The 18,549-nt window shown below is 28.8% G+C and overlaps 2 protein-coding genes across 13 annotated transcripts in view; one reads left to right on the top strand and one right to left on the bottom strand.

The window, feature by feature from the left end:
- Positions 1 to 4,239, top strand: part of LOC130675154 (GATOR complex protein Iml1) — a 29,068-nt gene extending 24,829 nt beyond the window's left edge. For all 11 annotated transcript variants that reach the window (XM_057480678.1, XM_057480686.1, XM_057480684.1 and 8 more), the window contains 5 exons: positions 189 to 396; positions 628 to 736; positions 793 to 1,187; positions 1,262 to 1,753; positions 3,927 to 4,239. In XM_057480678.1, the coding sequence (XP_057336661.1) occupies positions 189 to 396; positions 628 to 736; positions 793 to 1,187; positions 1,262 to 1,753; positions 3,927 to 4,133 (1,411 nt within the window). In that variant the 3' untranslated portion in view covers positions 4,134 to 4,239. The remainder of the gene's footprint in view (positions 1 to 188; positions 397 to 627; positions 737 to 792; positions 1,188 to 1,261; positions 1,754 to 3,926) is intronic.
- Positions 4,240 to 4,445: 206 nt separating this feature from the next.
- On the bottom strand, positions 4,446 to 7,943 carry LOC130675156 (rac GTPase-activating protein 1-like). 2 transcript variants are annotated; one of them, XM_057480688.1, is made up of 5 exons: positions 7,590 to 7,943; positions 6,661 to 7,386; positions 6,302 to 6,564; positions 5,088 to 5,320; positions 4,446 to 4,995 (listed from the first exon to the last, which is right to left on the bottom strand). In XM_057480688.1, the coding sequence occupies exons 1-5, from the start codon at positions 7,669 to 7,671 to the stop codon at positions 4,458 to 4,460; spliced, it is 1,842 nt and encodes a 613-aa protein (XP_057336671.1). In that variant the 5' UTR covers positions 7,672 to 7,943; the 3' UTR covers positions 4,446 to 4,457. The 2 variants fall into 2 exon arrangements, with proteins under 2 accessions (XP_057336671.1, XP_057336670.1); XM_057480687.1 differs by having other exon boundaries at positions 6,302 to 7,386; positions 7,590 to 7,941.
- Positions 7,944 to 18,549: the final 10,606 nt, after the last annotated feature.

The following is an 18,549-nucleotide window of genomic DNA, read 5'->3' as shown; positions in this document are numbered from 1 at the left end:
CATATATTTGTGTATTATATTTAGTAAATATAGATATACTAATACATGGAGTGATCAAGTACTAGTTCCCAGATCGGGTACTGGGTCTTTTACTTTAAATAAGTTAACTTGTAAACATATTTACATTTTATATTATTTATGGTTTGTTAAAATTTTTGAGGAATTTAATGGTTTCTATTTTATTATAGTTTGCATTCTGAAATGATGAATTTAAAAAGCAATGCGTCCAACATTGAAATTTTAGAAGCTCTTAAAAATGTCCAGAGTGGTATAAGTTTTTTAACACCGCATCCGTCATTGCCGAGTCAAACTTTTGTGAGCGCCGATGCTGCCCAATGGTTAAATAATCATATCGAGGGGGGTGTCAATATACAACAAGCTATTAAAATAATGGAGGTATCTTATTTATTATTAAAGTATTAAGTGTTCGTGTAGCTTTTGAAACTGTTACTAAAAAAATATAACTAAAACAACTACAATTTTTTTAGTATTGCAATTAGTCAAAATTTATTTTATTTTTTTCTTTTATTGAAAGAAAAAAGTTTGCTGCGAAAAATATCCAAAACACCAATTTATATTGAATATTAAATTTTATATAAAAACAATGAATATAATTACTATTTTCAGAGTATGATAACAGATAAATTAATATGTCATGCATCTGGAGATTTTTCAAAGCCATTTGTTTTTGGATTTTATTTATATCATATTGTTCAAGACAAAGATAATTACAAAGGTAACAAATAAATTAAATCCATCAACTATTAATTAATTTATATACTTGTTTCATAGGATCTGATCCATTACCACTCGGAGATTTACAGAGTTTTGAAAACGAATGGGTAGAAGTAGAAATGGAAGCACCTATGGGCTGGTGTCAGTCGTCAGGAACCTCTTTTCCATCCATAACATCACCGATTCCCATTCCTGCATGTGAAACTATCGATGAATCAAATATACCCGTATTTTTGCGTGACGACATAGAAGTAACTGACATACTCTTCAGCAAAGAGCTGAGGACATCATCGCCACCGTACAAACACACACATCTCGACATTGATTTAAATAATAAAAGCGATAGAATTGAGTGGGGACACTTACGCTATCAGTCAATGTATCGCGCAAATCACGCTTATGAGCTTGTTGTCCAGTGGGTCGCTTCATCAGGAAGTATCGTTGCTGATCTGGTACTTTATTTCAATTAAAAACTATTTAATATTTTACTTTGTATTTTTTTTATTTAATAATTATTATTTTTTAGGTATTCTCATGGCAACGCAAAGCACAAGGATGTGGAATTCAAATGATCCCGATACCTAGTGATTTACTAGCGCTGCCGTATACTTTGAAAAGTGATCCATTACGCGGTCCTATTTTTATTCCACTTAATACCGAGTGTCTGATGATAAATAAAGAATTTATTTTTGAAGAGTTTCATAAAGATACGTATGAACAGAGATTATTTTTGTTTCAAGAAGCAATATTACAACGATTTGGGTTTTTGCCATGCCAGGCTGAATCTTCAGACAATGATCATCAATATGTACATATCACAGGAAATGTTTTTATACTTGTACCTTCGACTAAATTGTCAAAGCCGCGACAACGCGCGGGAACAAATATTGTAAGGAGAAGTATTGCCGCGGCTTCTAAACGTTATCCTGTTCATCCAGATCAACAGAGTCCGCATGAAGCTTATATTACGCGACATGTTAGTGGGAACAATAAAGACGATTTTAGTATGGATCGAAGGGTAAGTTTCCTGTTTTTTTTTTTTTTTTATATACAGGAACAGTAGGAAGGGGAAGGGGAAGTATTCTAAGAAAACAATGTCAAGAATTTTTTTTTTTTCACCAGTTCAACTTTCTTTTTTTAGTTACACGTTATTTTTTGAAAAATAATTTGATGAGTTATTTCGAATAAATGAAGTAAATCGTTATATTTTTTCGTATTTTTAATCACCAATAATAGGGGTGTGCGAATAATTCGAACTTACGAATTATTTGTTCCGAATCGAATATTAATATTCGATTCGAAATCCGAATCGAATTATTCGAGAACTTTCGAATAATTCGGGAATTTTCGAATAATTCGCGAATTATCGAAATATCACTGGATTTTCTGTTGTTTCCAATTTGAATTCTATTACATCGTGTATCAAAATATTCTACTTACGAATAATAGTATACTTTTTGATTCAAAATCAATTATCCGGAGAAAACAATTGTTCAATTTCAATGTATGTTCATCTCTGTCAGTATCTATAAAAAAACTTGGAAGAATTAATTTCAAGAATTTTAAAATATTGCATGTGTAAACTTTTTCTTATTTATTTTTTTTCAAACGGAAATTAATAATTATAAAAACCAAAATGAATTGAAAAGATCTCTTGCCAATAATAGTATCTAGATTTTTTATGTTACTGACAGAGATGAACATACATTGAAATTGAGCAATTGTTTTCTCCGGATAATTGATTTTTAATCAAAAAGTATACTATTATTCGTAAGTAGAATATTTTGATACACGATGTAATGGAATTCAAATTGGAAACAATAGAAAATCCAGTGATATTTCGATAATTCGCGAATTGTTCGAGCTATTCGCGAATTATTCGAAAATTTCCGAATTATTGAAAATTTTTCGAATTATTCGGGAACTTTCGAATTATTCGATTCGAATTTCGAAATTCTTTCGACAACGGTTTCTCTTGAACGAATGAACCGATTTTGATGATTGAGGTGGCATTCGACGCGGCTTATAAAGTTTTAGAGCTGATTAGATTTTAGAATTAATCCATCGAGTACATTACAAGTTATCTAAAAAAAAACAATTTTGAATATTTTTTTTTTTCTTTATTATCTCCGAACATACCGTACCGATTATGCTCAATTTCTCACAAATTGTTGGAATTAATGAGCCGCTTCAAATGCGACCTCAAGAAGCCAAATCGGTTCATCCGTTCAAAAGTTACAGAATATTTGCATACATACATACATACATGCACTCGGATATCATCTTGATGTTAGTCAGAATAGCTTCCTAGAACCTCAAAACGTCAAGATCTGTTAGAAATTCGATTTTCGAAAATCGGATCGAAACCAATAACTTCCCTTTTTTTTTTTTTTTTGTGAAAATTTTCAATTTTCTCAGCCGGAGGTTAAAAAAATAAAATAATTTGAGGAACTAAAACAAGCAAATCCATAAAAAATGAACTTAAATTTTGTATTACAAAAAAATAAAAAGCCAATCTTATTCTCAAAACCGTTAAATAAGACTTGACACAGTTTTGCAAAGTTGTTACCCGGGCTTGCCTACTAAATCCGCTTCATCTCAAGTAACGTTTTTATTTACTAAGAAATCATTTGATACAAAAATTTCAAAAATTGATTTTTCGTGGATTGACACATTAAACTCATCTACGACCGACAGTTTATTAATCATAAAAAAATATTTTACATGTGAGACAAAATGAGCTTCCTTTAAAAAACGATTTTTTTCATATTTATTTTTAATATTAATTTTACTTTCTCTCTAAAAAAATTAATCGTGACATAGAATTTTGTATTTAAAATCGGCAATTTAAAAAATTAATTCTATCGATCCTGAAACTATTATCCGGCTTAATTTTGTTGATGTGAAATTCATTTTAAACTATTAATTATGAAAATTTTGTTCAAATTATTTAAATGAAAAGCTATCATACTGATTTCAGATTTAAAAATATTTGTAAGCAATTTTCAGTAGCCAAACTCACCGCGTGTTGCTCTTGTGTATTATTCATTAAAAAAAATTTTGATGGTCGATTTGTCTCTTATAATTTGAATTTCTAAACACTTCTTTGTTATCCGACTGGTTCTGAATACTAAAAATCAGCCGCTTCTTTAAATAAATAAATCAAAAAATGTATTAATTTTTAATTTAAGATGGGTTTCTTATGGTCGTGGAATCATATGGTTAGCAGAAAATGGAAATCGATATCGACCTCAGCTGGTGATGAAATATTTCAGAAGAAAATAATTCAAGATTTTAAACACTTTTGTTCAAACGGTGATAATAGGCTAAGTCTTTTTTGGGAGTCGTGTTGGGAATTGAGAGAAAAAATATCAACCAAAACGACATTTGATAATTAATAATTATAAATTATAAATAATATAAGTAAAATGTTAAATATTTTTTCAAGTTAATAAAAATAATTATCTTCAGTCATCAAATATTTATTTAAATTTATATTATATTATATTTGAAACACTCGAAAATTAAGTTATAATTGTTACATAAAAAATAATTATTTAAGGGTACAAACATAAAAAATTAATAGCTTCATTACTGATTAAGTAAAAAACTATTTAGATTATAAAAAGTTATTAATTATTTTTTAATAAGATAAAAATATATTTTCAATAAATTATTCAAAATATTAATTAATAATTATTTTATTTATTGATAGAATAATTTTAAATACCACTATTATGTGGTGGTGTGGCAAAATATTTTCTATTTTTCCTTAAAAATGTCCGACTAGAAGCCAGTGGTGTGTTGAAAAATCCTCGCGATGCAGTACGTTTTAATAAAGATTCCGTAGAAGGCGTGTGTTTTAATTCGCCCATTTGTGGTGTCCCAATATCATTAATGCAGTCGGGATTTACAAAATTAGCCCAGTAATCAGAAGGTATTTTCAATAAACTTTCAACGATTGCAGCTTGGGTTTTTGTTTCCGATAACATTGAAGTTGCTGAAGGTTCTTGAGAACTATAACCCACTAAAGTAGGCCCAAATACTTTAGCTAAATTACTTATCGGCATTTTACATTCTGGTGTAGATGATACACGTTGTAAGTGTAGAATTAAAAAGGCAAGAGTATCGCGGTTTGGTTGAGGAAGCTCTGATATGGCTTGATATAATGCTGCATCGGCATCCTGCTTGTCTGTTATCGTTGTTGCGCGTACGAAATCTGCCCAGAGGCCTACGGTTATCAATGGCTCGCGTAGTGACCTGTTGAAAAATAATTTAATTTTTTTTTTATTAGTAATGAATTTTTAATTGTTAATTGATAATTAATTATAAGTGATGAGTTTATTTATTACCGTAAAAAATCTTTTAGAGTAGAACAAATAGTCGCAATGTCTATCTCTGATAAATTGGGAACGCCTTTGTTTTTTAAAAATTTTTCTTTCAAACATTTAACGTCATTGGCACCACCGTTAACGCGATACAATCCTTGTTCGCTCATTCCACGTAATTCCACTTCGTTTATGCAGTGGACTACTATTGACGGTACCATTGGTGGTATCATTGGTGTATAATCAGCAATTGTACCCTTTAAAATAATTTAATAATTATTAAATAATATTTAAAATTTACATTGTACAAAAATTAGGTTTTTTATTAGGCAGTTTAAAATTATTAACCTCAGTTAAAAATTATTTCACTTTTAATTCTTATATAATTCAAAGTAAAAAAAATTTTTGTTTTTAAAAATAAACTCAAGATTTATTTGAAAATAAAATTCAATAAGTTAATCTTATATGTGAGGTGTCTAGTTTTAAAACCAAAAATTTTCGAAAAATCGAAAATTCGATTTTTTAAAAATATTTTGAGTCCTATAATTTCCTTAAAGCAGTAAATGCTGCTATTTAAATCCGAAAAATAAAAATCCGGTTGTTTTCAAAACTAAAAAAATTAGTTTTTAATCTGAATATAAATGAAAATTTTCTAACTAACTCTAAAAAATTATTTGTTATTAATTTCTTTATTTTTAATTATTCATTGAACAACAAAATAGTTTTTCTATTATGCCAAAATATATTTTCGATTTTAGCGAGAATTTAGATTAAAATAAATTTGTTTCCAAACTATTGGAAAAAAATTTCGATAAAATTTGAAATATCTCAGATTTTAAATTGTATAACTCAATAATAAATAATATAAATTGTGATAAATTATGAATAACTCGCTGAATTTTGAATTTTTCGGTCCATAAATTTCATCTTGTATTCATTATATATCCACAAATATATCATTGAAACATTAAAACATTCCATGCAGTAGTTTTGTTTAAAAAAATTCCCAAAAATCATCTTTTTTCAGGCGATCACACTAGTGATCTTCCTTAAACCATTACCAGATTTTAATTTAAACTGTTTTATTCCGTGGAAATCTAATTATTTTAAAGGTAATTTATAATTACCTAGCTCTTGAAGTTGGTGCTTGCAATATATTTTACACCATTTTCCATATATTTTAAGTACCAACTCCTGGAGTTTAATAATTAATAACTAAAATTTAAAAAAATACTTACAGTAATACCACGTTGTATCGGAGTATTACCAGCGGGTACACAAGGCAGCGGTACTAAGTCCTTGCACTCAGAATGAGCAACAGCTCTACAATCCCGACACTTCAAAGCCATTTTACCGAACCTAATTCTCTTACCACAGGGTGAACATGTTTCTGGTTTAATGACAGATTTACCAATAAAACTGTGTGCTCTCATAGACTTGGTGTTAAAAGTATAACCACCAATATTAGGACTTGGCTTGAATACATTTTCATTATCAGAACCTGAAGTAAAATTATCAGGCATTGGCGCTGATGGCTTAGTGTCATCAGCATCATTATTGTAGTTATAATCGGGTACAGTAACTTTTTTTGACTTACGGTCACCACTTTTACGTCTTTTACGTAAACTGTGCAGTACATTATCACGTGGATCATTATTTTCATCACCAGCAATAGCTTCAATGACAGATGACGCAGTGACTGCGCCGTCTTTAGGTAACACAACAGTTGTAGTTGCGATAATACGATCAGAAGTATTTAAATCAGCAATTTTATTCAAAGTACTACGACGTTTACGTGATGACCCTCCATACTCCCCACTAGGTCTGTGTTCTTTCCACTCGCGATTCTTGAAATTCTGATTCAGCAGCATACTGGCATCCAAATCGTCCTCAGATTTTGAGTAACAACTTAAATCACTCAGAATCGACCCCGTCGAGTCCAGCTCAGCAATTGTATTCAATTTGTCGTTGTAATATTCCTTTGAATTTGTGTTACCACTATGACGTCCATTATTAAGAGTTGTGTTGTTTAAAAACTGTAATTTTTCTCGTGTCTCGTCATTTAAATTTCTACCTCCATCATTAAATAAGAAATCTCGTGCCAATGCTATTTGTCGCTCCAGTGAATTTCGTTGCTCCTCAGCAATACGTCTCCGACGTTTCTCTTCGTCCAGAAGACGACGTGCGTGACTTAACTTACGATCAAGATCTGTTGATTCATGCCGTGATTTTTCTAATGCTGAATGCAATCGCTGACATTCTTGGACTGCTGATAACCATTTCTGACGCATTTCCTCTTGATTTATTGCAAATTGCAAAAATTCTAAGTCAAAAATAAATAGTTTATTAATTATCGAATGTGAATATTTCAAATTTAAAAAATTTGTAGTTTCAAATTAAAATTGATATTACATTTTTATTTTTTAAAAATTAATTTAGATAGACTAGATTTTTATTTCTATATAAATTAATTTTTATTGCACAGACTGAAATAAATAAAAAATAATAAATAAAATAAAAGCTAACCTTCTTCGCAGGATCCATTGACAAGGACATTTGTACATCGTACAAGCTCATCGTGAGTTGCTATTATTGACAAGGATGTCATTTTATATTAATTATTATTCAACTGTATAAATTTATTATTTAACACTACATTAAATGTTCTTGTTTCAATACTTATTAGACAGATGCCTAAAACATTTAAGACGTTAACCCGTAAAAAACTGTTGAACTGTTGGTGGTAGAGGCGTCGTTTGCCCTGATTTGTTATTGGTTGTTTTTATTTAAAATAAGCCAATAGAGCTGAAGGATTTGTACGGTACTGAAACCTAGTGATTTTATTAGAAACTTAGTCAGAAGTGGCGCTAGTGTAGTTGAAAGGTTTGAATTTTTTTAAGGAGCGCGCTATTTTAAATTTTAGCACAACATTATTATTTATAATAATATTAATGTATTTATTTCTAAAAATAATAGTTAAATTTCGTCAAAGGATATTAATAATTATACGGTAAACTTAAATTTTTATTTCTTGATGATGAGTTTCTATAACTACTCCTTAAATTTCACAATAGTAATTAAAATTATTTTACAATTACAGCAAAATGAATTATTTAAATAACATGTTCGCAAATAGTAACGGTTTAGTTTTTTTTTTTTGGGATGGATAGTTTTTGAAAAATATAATCTATTTGGAGAATTCTGCCCTTACTTTCAGCTGCTTGATTATATTTTTTAAATTTTTATTATCGTTAAATCTTAATAAAATAAATATTTTAATAACAATCGTCAAACTCTGTCTTGTAATTTTGTTTTTTTTTTCTAAAGTATTTCAACAACAAAAAGATATGAAAAATCTTATTGAAGTTTAGATGTTTATTAAAAGAATGATGTATTCAATAGATAAAAAACAAAAAACAGTATTGTATTTGAAAATATTAAAAAATGTTTATGTCAATAATTATAAAATATTAAAAAAAAAAAAAAAAAAAAAACAAACAAAAAAATAATTATCTTTCCCCGCGAAATTTAAATATATTTATAACTTGTTCATATAAAACTTAGCATATTAAAGCCTAGTAATGCCTTTATATGACGATTGCAACTGTGCACTCACGAACTTAACAGTGGATCTAGAGAGATCGCTGTTGGTTTCATTAAATATCTGCACAGTAAAAAATATTGTGTATCTGTGTTAAAAACGGTCCGTGTTAAATTTTTTGTGTTGGTTATTTTGTGTCAAATCAACACAATTCTCTGTGTTACTTTAAAATTTTTAATCGATCTACTATTCAACACTTTAAAAGTGTTACCGAGTACCAAAATCGATATTATCAACATTTATTAAGTGTTACTTTAAAATCAACACAAAAAAAGTGTTGAAGCGACAGTTGAATTGTGTTAAAAAAATGTCTTTCTTCTGTTGACGCGGGAAGCGCCATTAAGCATCAGTTTTGCTTGGTTAGATTATTCTTGGGACATTGATTTTATTTATTTTCAATTAGACATAAAAAAAAAAGTTGACAAAGTTCATGTTTCGTATAGTTTAAAAAAAAAAAAAAATATTTAAAAAATTGCATCTGTGCACTGTAAAAAGAGCGGTGTTAAAAATGGACTCATTTTAACTCCGCCCGGTGTTAAAAGAAAATCACACCGGTGTAGGAGGAGTAATGCACCGGTGTTAAAAATACCGGTGTAAAAGCGGGGTAAACTGCGTCCGCTTGGAGTATTAATTTTAAAGATTGCAAAACACAAAAAAATGTCAGTTCTTTATGAAAATTAATAAAAAATATCATTTAGTAACAAGTATAGTGATCGAGTAAGTAAAAATATTCACAAAGTAAAATATTTTAACACCGGTAAAGAATATCTACACCGGCGGCAGCGTTATTTTAACACCGGTCTAGAATATTTACACCGGCAGCGGTGTTATTTTAACACCGGAGAATTTTTTTTAACACCGGTACAGAATATTTACACCGGTGGCGGCGTTATTTTCACACCGCTTTCGGTGTTGAAATTTAACACCGCCGATTTTAACACCTACACCGCTTGCACTTACACCGGTGATTTTTTATAGTGTGACTTTTTTACTTTTCTACGTGCGCATATTTTTATTTTTTATTTTTTTTCCGTAATTGATTTGTTGATAAAAAAATTCAATAATTGTTAACTGTCAGCTAACTTTAGGATCATGTTTACTTTCACAAAATAGTTCAATGTTGAATAATAATTGTTGACACTTTTGATAACCTAAAAATAATTCATGGTACAAAAATAAAATGTAAAAGTTAACATTTTTTTTGTGTCGCCATTAACATTTGAAAAGTGTTGAAGTTACTTCTCATATTACTCGAATTGTGTGTTGAAATTTTAACACAAATTTTGTGTTGAAATTCAACACAAACAGTCTGTGTTAAAAAATAACACAATTATTGAGTGGACCGTTTCTAACATACAGATTGTGTTGATTTTAGCACAATATTTTTTACTGTGTGCGTATACACTTTGTATTGCGAATTAAGAGAGATAAACATATATCGCGGCATCGACATCAATTAGGGTGGCTAACACCTCATAGTCGTAGGCTACAGCTTGTCTCGTGCGAATTTTATAAAGCTTTATGTCTTATGCGACCAGGTTTTTTTGGGCATCAGTTAGTCCTTAGGTCCAACGTAGCATCTCGTCGAAATTTAACGAAGACGGATACTCTTCTAGTTCCATTTGCTCGAACAACAACTTACCAGAAGTCATTTTTGATTACGGGTTGTAATTTTTGGAACTCGCTTCCAATCGAAGTTACGACATCAGTAACTTTAGATGAATCTCGAAGTAAATGCTATTTGTATTCAATGGATCTAGAAAATCAGTAAGCCTTAATAAATTAAACTATTGTATTTGTTTGAATGAGTGAGCAAGCATCTAAAATTATATTGTATTCTGTTGAGTTCATTTTAATCGTTATCGCTAATAATAATAATAAAATAACATGTATATTGATATTTGATCACAAGGAGCAGCAGCTCCATGATCGTAAATAAATAAACTAAACTAAACTAAACTATAGTTTGTAACTATTTAAAGGCACACATTAAAAGTTTATGCTCTTATAATGATATCAAATTGAATCAGTTTAATTGGTTTTACCAAAGAAATATGGTTTGGACAATATCCTCCTTATTTTTAAATCATAGAGATAATAAATAATAATCATAGCAAATATTGTTTTTTAAATTTAATATTTTAATTGTCGTTAAAATTGAAAAAGTAATTAATTGTATGAATAAAAAAATTTTTTGCTCTCTGTCAACTGGCAGCGCTAGTGGAGCATTTTAATGTCAAGTGCACTGGTGTCATTTGGAATTTTAGCTCCCGTTTATGGAGGGTAGAGTAAAAAAAAATTGAAAGTAACATCTGATTCTGTCTTTTTTTCAAGTAAAGGTATGTAAATATTAAATTATAGTACTGATTAAAATTTTTAATTTGAAAATATAGAAATAATATTAGTTTTGCATGAATGAATAAAATTAATTAATTTAAATATATTAATCATTACAAATTTCTTTGCATTGGTGTTTAGACCCCAGTAAGCTCGGTTAAGACATTGGACCAAATCTTTGGGTATAGCTTTGAAAGCACCTGATTACATTTGTCAATTTCATTTCAAGGAAAAAGGTATAAAAATATATATCAAGATTGTCATCGGAAATATAGTCTATTTACATTCTTCAGGCAAAAAAACACTTTCAGAAGTAGCAATGCCCACGATAAAACACCAGTTGCAGCTCAATCATAAACTACAATAACAAGATCAAGAATAACAGCAGCAAACAGAACAAGAGCCACAGCAACCAGAGCAAGAGCAACAGCAACCAGAACAGCAATTTGAACACAATTAAGCACATGATTCATACGGAGGATTGCATTGTGTAAGCGATTAATTATTTGCACTAACTAAGCAACTTGAGTATGAGCTCAGGGCTGTAGCAAAATCATTAGTAAATTTAGAAACCATAAACGAAATAAGAGCAGAAATTCGTAAAAAAAATTTAAAACTGTTGGGAGTTTTCAGCACCACAGATTTGACAAAAAAAAGTAATAGATTTATACGTTGTCACGCGAGGACATCTTTTAGCCAAATCTGAAAACAAGTGCTATTATGAAACAGCCAAAGTTAAAGTTGAAATGCATTGAAAAAATGCTAAGATAATAACATAAAAGCTAGTCATTACTCTTTTAATTGTTATTTTTTTTAAGTTCATTTAAAGTTATAAATGTTTAATAATTGTTAAGTATTTTTCTTTCTTAGTGCCACGAAGCTTTAAATTTATCGATTTTGTCAAAAATCACCATAATTGGTAGTTTCTCGGTTTTTGTTCATTTTTTCAATTTGAAAATGTTTTTTTTTACCGATAACCTTCATTTCCTCGATCAAAAAGATTGATTGTCGAAAAAAAAACAAATTTTGAAAAAAATTTTTTTTTTTTCAAAATTTTTTTATTTGTTGTATTCGCAATGATTTATCATTGTCAAAAAAAAATTCCTCAAATTTTTTTTACCACCGGCATTAGCGTTACCCAAAGCGTATGTTTGTTAAGTTGACATTCAAAGCAGATGCAGTTACAGCGGTAAAAAAAAATTTGAGGATTTTTTATTGACAATGATAAACCATTGCGGATACAACAAAAAAAAAAATTTTGAAAAAAAAAAATTAAAACAAAAAAAAAATTTTTGAAAAAAAAAAATTTTTTTCAAATTTTGTTTTTTTTCAAATTTTTTTCGACAATCAATCTTTTTGATCGAGGAAATTAAGGTTATCGGTAAAAAAAACATTTTCAAATTGAAAAAATGAACAAAAACCGAGAAACTACCAATTATGGTGATTTTGGACAAAATCGATAAATTTAAAGCTTCGGGGCACTAAGAAAGAAAAATCGCAGCGATTTGAAATTTTCAGGGTTTTTTCAGGATACTTTGAGGTTGAAAAAAAGACGAAGATATCCTTTGTTCATCCGTTATATATCCAAAGTTATAGCAAGATTTCCGAATATCCTTAAATTTGTGAATTTTGACCTGTTTTTACTAAACAATATCGCTTTAAAAAAATTTTTTCTATCAAATGCCATTAATTTTGCCTTATAGAGAATGTTTTCCATTTTTCAAAACCCTGCTTCCATTCTCTGTACGACCAATACGTCCGGAGTTATTGATTATCAAAGCTAAAATGGACTTTTTTGCTTTGATCAATCGATAACTCGGCGCCAAATTGTCGTAGAGACTTTTCCAGGCCGCCAAATTAAAGGGCATAAAATTTCCTAGAAAAATCATATGGTCGGATTATTCAAAAAAATTTATTGACGCCCATAGAGGTATTGAAAGACCAGCAAAAATTTTGAAAATTTTTTTCGTTGGTTTTTTTATGATTACTCTGGAACCGTACATGATAAAAAATTTTGAGATCCAGATCTGAAAACTAGAAACTTAAGGCTACAATTTGCTTTTTTTATTTTTATTATACGACCCTTTTTCACCGAGTTACAGCATGTTGAAAATCACCTAAAAATTTCGGATTTTTTTTCTATCCTTTAATTTTTGTGACCAGTGTATTAATGGCAATAGCATATTCTAAGATAGCTTTTCATGATTATCCTGTTAACTCATGTTGCACTGTAAAAAATTTGGTAGACCCGGTGTAGTGTAAATGACTCGGTGTGAAAATTACACCAAATATCGTGTTAAATTTAGGCGGTGTGAATTAAAGGTTTTTACACCGTCAAACGTGTAAATGTGTAATTTATGATAATTTTTCGTTAAGGAAAAACAATCATAAAAATATTTAAATGTTAAAACTAATATTTAATATCTTAATGATATTAATATAGTAATTGATTAAGTACTCTTTTAAATTTGAAATAGTGACTATCCACTGTTTCCTAAAGAAAAGTATGTCACTACTTCAAATAATGGTATACTTTTCACTAGCAATAAGTTACTATTCACTGCCAAATAGTGATTGTCACGTGATTTTCACTAATTCGTTTTTAGAGAGTAGTTAAAGATGTTCAATGATCATTTGTTGCTTGTTAATAAAAATGAACGAGTAACACGGAATGGTGTTAAAAAAAGTAAATTACACCGTGATTAAATTACACGGATGGAAAATCTATACCGAAAGAATTTTACACCGTTATTTCACACTACACGGCCGTGTAAAGTTCTCCGGGTCCATTTTTACACCGAAATTTTTTACAGTGTGTAATGCTCTATTATGTTTTGAAATAAATTTATTTACTTGATTTTGATTTCAATTATTGTAACTATCAAACCCTTCACGAAAATTTCATTTTTTTTTTATTTATTGGTTCTTATAGATCGTATTTTAGATCTTATAATCAAAAAGAATATATTCATTAACTATTAATAAATCTATATTTGCCGTAAACAAATATTTGTTACTTATAAAAGTAAATGGTTAATTATTACTAAAAATACTTATTTTTTTGAATAATTTATAAAATCAATTACACATAAATATATTCATCATCAAAAATAAAATCCTTTTACCATGTGGTAAAATATACTGCAGTGTAAATATAGTCAGATAAAAATATTAATGGCACAGAAAAAATAAATTATGAAAATAAAAAATAAACCATCAGTGTACTCATGATTTTCTTAAAAAATTTACACACTTTAAAAATTATTCAAGATCAAATCGCAGGTTCTTTATTTCAATAATTAAGATTTTTTGCTGTTACGTATAAATTTCAAAATTGAAAAAATTAATTATTACCCTATATACTATGAAAGAATTATATCTATTACAGTGTAATTTTTTAATATGAATTTAATAAAGTAATTAAAATAATACAGCGATATATCAAATGAAAATGAAATCTAGATCAATTTCAATAGAATAAAACTTTATAATACAAAATAGCTTCCAATTTCGAAATGCACCTGGATCTGTATCACGTTCTAAAGCTCACGTTTAATAGTTACGGTCAATTGCTATATATCCAATTCTATTTACAAATAATAGATTAAATTTTTATCAGTACAATAGTCTTCTATTGATAACAATAAAATCAATATTTTAGTTATTGGTTTTTTTTTTTTGTTTTTAAATTGCTATAAATTGGTGATCGGAAGTTATGGGGCTTGAGAAATGGAGAATAATTGAGTAATGGAAGTTTATAAAATGGTTGAGAGAGAAAGAGTATAAATAGTAATTAATTTAACGATACAAATGGATAGAACCAGTGGACGTAGATCGAGTAGTGGCCGTATCGGAAGCGACACACTCACTGGGACATCGCGTTTGATGAACCCAACACGGTTGATACGACGTTAAAGCCAACAAGCTCGCTATATATATCTAACAGGATAGTATGGAGTTGTATAGAGACAGTAGCAGGCATGGATGTAAGCTAAGCTAAACCTACGAATGTCCGTAGCACCCCGATAACAGAATTAACGTTTCAAATAGCTCTTGTCACTGAGTTACGTTTTGCTTATCAAATTGTATATTAATAGATGTTTATAAAATTCAATTATCCGCATTAATAGTTCACTATTTGATTTATAAATTGATTGATTGCATTAAGAGGAATTTGAACTATTATTTTGAGCAATTTATTGTTATTTTTATTTTTTTTTCTAAGATATTCCAAAGTCATGTACGATTTAGGACTTGCGAAAATCAGTATTTCTAAAAATATTGGGCGGGCCCCGATTACACAGAAGTATATTGCACAGAGAGGTAATTTATGCAGAATCAATTTACACATGTAAATATTGCACAAAAACCTTTAGCACAGATGAAGATTGCCCATAACATTTTTTTACACAGATCCCGTTTGCACAGAATTAATTGTAATTTTACCATCTATGATACAGATTATACAAATAACTTCACGAAAATGACGTTAGATGGATAAGAATCGTCAAATAATCCATTATAAAGATTTTCAAATCATTAAAAATCCATTATTCAAATTTTTAATTAATTTTTAAATTAAAAATCCAAACCTTTCAATTCAAATTTATACTAAATTAAATTTTTTTTTTACTTTGCCGGCGAAATTCTTAGATGTATTACAAAATTTCACAAACTCTTTTTGCAAACAATTTTATTCACTACCAAATATTTTTACAAAGTTTCGATTTTACGCGATATTTTTTAGTTATTTGCATTTCATTGTAAACTTTTTAAAAAAGTTGTGTTCTGACCAATTTCAGAGCTTGACATTGAAACACAAATAACTGGAAAACAATACTGAATATCGAAAACTTTGTAGGGAATTAAAAATCTTCTGGAAAGAGTACCCACATCCCCTACTTCCATCGAATATTTTCCATTTTATTATATTTGAATTATTCGTACATTTATGAATTTTTTTTTTAAATTATTGTTCAGAAAAAAAAAAAGATTTAATAGTTGTTGGGGATAAAAAATCGTCAGGAAAGAATACCCACAGCCCCTACTTCCATTGAATATTTTTCCTTCTTATTATATTATTTTTATCATTAGTACATATACGAATTTTTTTTGAAATTATTATGCCTAAAAATAAATGAAAAAAAAAAAAACAAATGTTGTAGACTTTGTCTTTTTTATAGTTTTAAATAATAATTTTATCTAAATGAACTGTATATTTTAGCATTCGATTTATGATTTTTATTCATTAAATATTGAAATCACGATTTTACTATTTGAATGAAAATTAATTGCTAAAAATATTATAATTATTAGACATCAAGCTTTATTTATTACACTTTCTTTTTTTCCGTGTATAATTATTAGAATATTTTGATTTTTCGCAACTCATACAAATTTTTTTACTGGCATTTAGAAAAAAAAAAACATAATGAAACGCTGTGGAGAATTAAAAATCCTCTGAAAAGAGTATCCACAACCCCTACTTTTTTGGAATATTTGGGTGCATTCAGAAATGCTCCAGCTCTACCTATAGCCAAGCAATCTATATAGCGAGAGCTAGACCTAGAGCATATCCGATTACATCCTGTGTTTTCTTACCATAATATGTCAATTTTTAGTAAATAGATTAATTTTTTTCTTCATGCCCGGACGAAAGTACGTACTTTCGGCCTCGAGTCGCTTATCAAATGGTAAACAGGAAAAAAAAATATTATTTTCATTCATTTTTTAGTAATTTTATTTGGTTAATTAACACTGTCATTTAAAAATGAAATGACTAAACTGAAATGAGAGTAATAAGGCTGCACATGAATATTAAATATAACTAACACCGGGCAGAAATAATTGCGTTTCTGTTCGCTGTATATATGCATGTATTTGTGAATTCGCTAGGAGTTGTTTGCAGCATTGACTTGAAATTAGCTTGTTTCGACTGGCTGTAGAGACACTCTGAAACTTTAAGTTTCGATGCTGGTATCATGAAAAATTAATTTTTTTTTCACAACTACGTTTCTTTTGTTAAAATGTTTACCAACAAAAAAAAAAAAAATCTACATAAGTTATTATTTTCTGTATCCATTTCACTCTCTATTTCCCATTTGTTTCTTGAAAAAAAAAAAACTATCAAAACAGATGGTTATTTAAACATTATGAACGATAAAGATTGAAAGATAAAATATTTATAATAACGAAATTCTGACAAGTATAGAAAGAAAAATATTATTGTTTATTCTCTTTCCTATTTTTATTTATTTTTTCCAATCAATTATTCATGATACTGAAGAAGTATCAATCTTCTTTGGCTAGCTTATAGTCTCAAGAGGAAGTATCTAAAGTACAACGTTTGCCTTTTTCCTTTTTATTTTTCTTGTATCGATGCGAAATATTCGACGATTCTCAACGGACTATCGAAGATATTGAAATTCAAGAGTATGCCGCAGGCAAAACAAGTAAGCTACCTTACTTCAAACATATATATATATATATTGCGAATAACAAAAAAATCTGTATACGCATATCAAGCGACGTTACTCGCGTACTTTACAAACTTCCAACGGGTTTTTTTTTAGTAACAGTCCACAAGTTTTCACTATTGAACCAAGTCCCATCTGGATTTCACGGTATGTTCGATACAATTTTTATCATTTTTTTTTTATTTTTCTGATTAATCTTTCCTATTTTTCATTTCGTTGATTTTTTTTCTTACGTAGATATGTCAACAAAAGTTGTTCTTCCATTTTCCATCGCAACTCAAATATTTTTATTTCATGAAATAACAAACAGAATTAAAAAAATAAAAATTTATACATAAATTTATATATTTATATATGTTTGTAGACAAATGATATTTATATACTGCTAGGGGAATTCGTTTATATTTGAACAGATTTATAAATATTTAATAAATTATTGGTTAACTGAAACTATTAAATAAATATTTATTAACAATTAAACAATCGCTTATTTGGCACGAGTTTCTTACGCTGAATAAATATTTATTAATGTTTAATTTAGGCCGCTATAAAGTTAAATAAATACAGAAATTTTATACATATTGGGAACTGGCACGAAGGCGTGGCTTAAAAAACATGTCGACATTCAAGGTCGGCGTTAATAGAAAAAATCTGGGCGTCGGTTGACCCTGCGGGCCAGCCCCAAAACTTCCCGCTGTTTTCGAGCTCAAGGAGCTTGAAAACATCACTGTGAATATATTTTCGAGCTCTTCGAGCTCGAAAATGCTATTACATGGAGTCATTTTTTCATGAGCTTTTCAAGCTCTAACAAGTTACGTTTTATGCTAGAGTTTGAAAAGTTAAGAATCGAAAATCATTAATGAAGAAGCAGCTTTTAAATTTTTATTATCAATTATGTTCTCTGAAATAAATGTGTTGAGGCAGAAATCAATGTCGGTGAACAAAATCAAGATTTGAACGAGTTTTGACTTAGGTCAGAGCAATAATATATGGAATTTCCGAGAAAAACATTAAAGCCTAGGTTTTTCAATTTTTTGCTGACAATATGTTTAAAACTAAGGAACAAGTTATA

Source organism: Microplitis mediator, chromosome 9 (genome assembly GCF_029852145.1).
Source record: "Microplitis mediator isolate UGA2020A chromosome 9, iyMicMedi2.1, whole genome shotgun sequence".
NCBI classification, from domain to species: Eukaryota; Metazoa; Arthropoda; class Insecta; order Hymenoptera; family Braconidae; genus Microplitis; species Microplitis mediator.
This window is presented reverse-complemented; position numbering and strand designations above follow the sequence as displayed.

Coding starts and splice junctions, on each gene's coding strand:
- LOC130675156 (XM_057480687.1), bottom strand. CDS start 7,671: ATGACATCCTTGTCAATAATAGCAACTCACGATGAGCTTGTACGATGT. Junction 5,321..6,301: donor CGATACAACGTGGTATTACT/GTAAGTATTTTT, acceptor ATTATTTTAAAG/GGTACAATTGCTGATTATAC. Junction 4,996..5,087: donor ACTCTAAAAGATTTTTTACG/GTAATAAATAAA, acceptor ATTTTTCAACAG/GTCACTACGCGAGCCATTGA.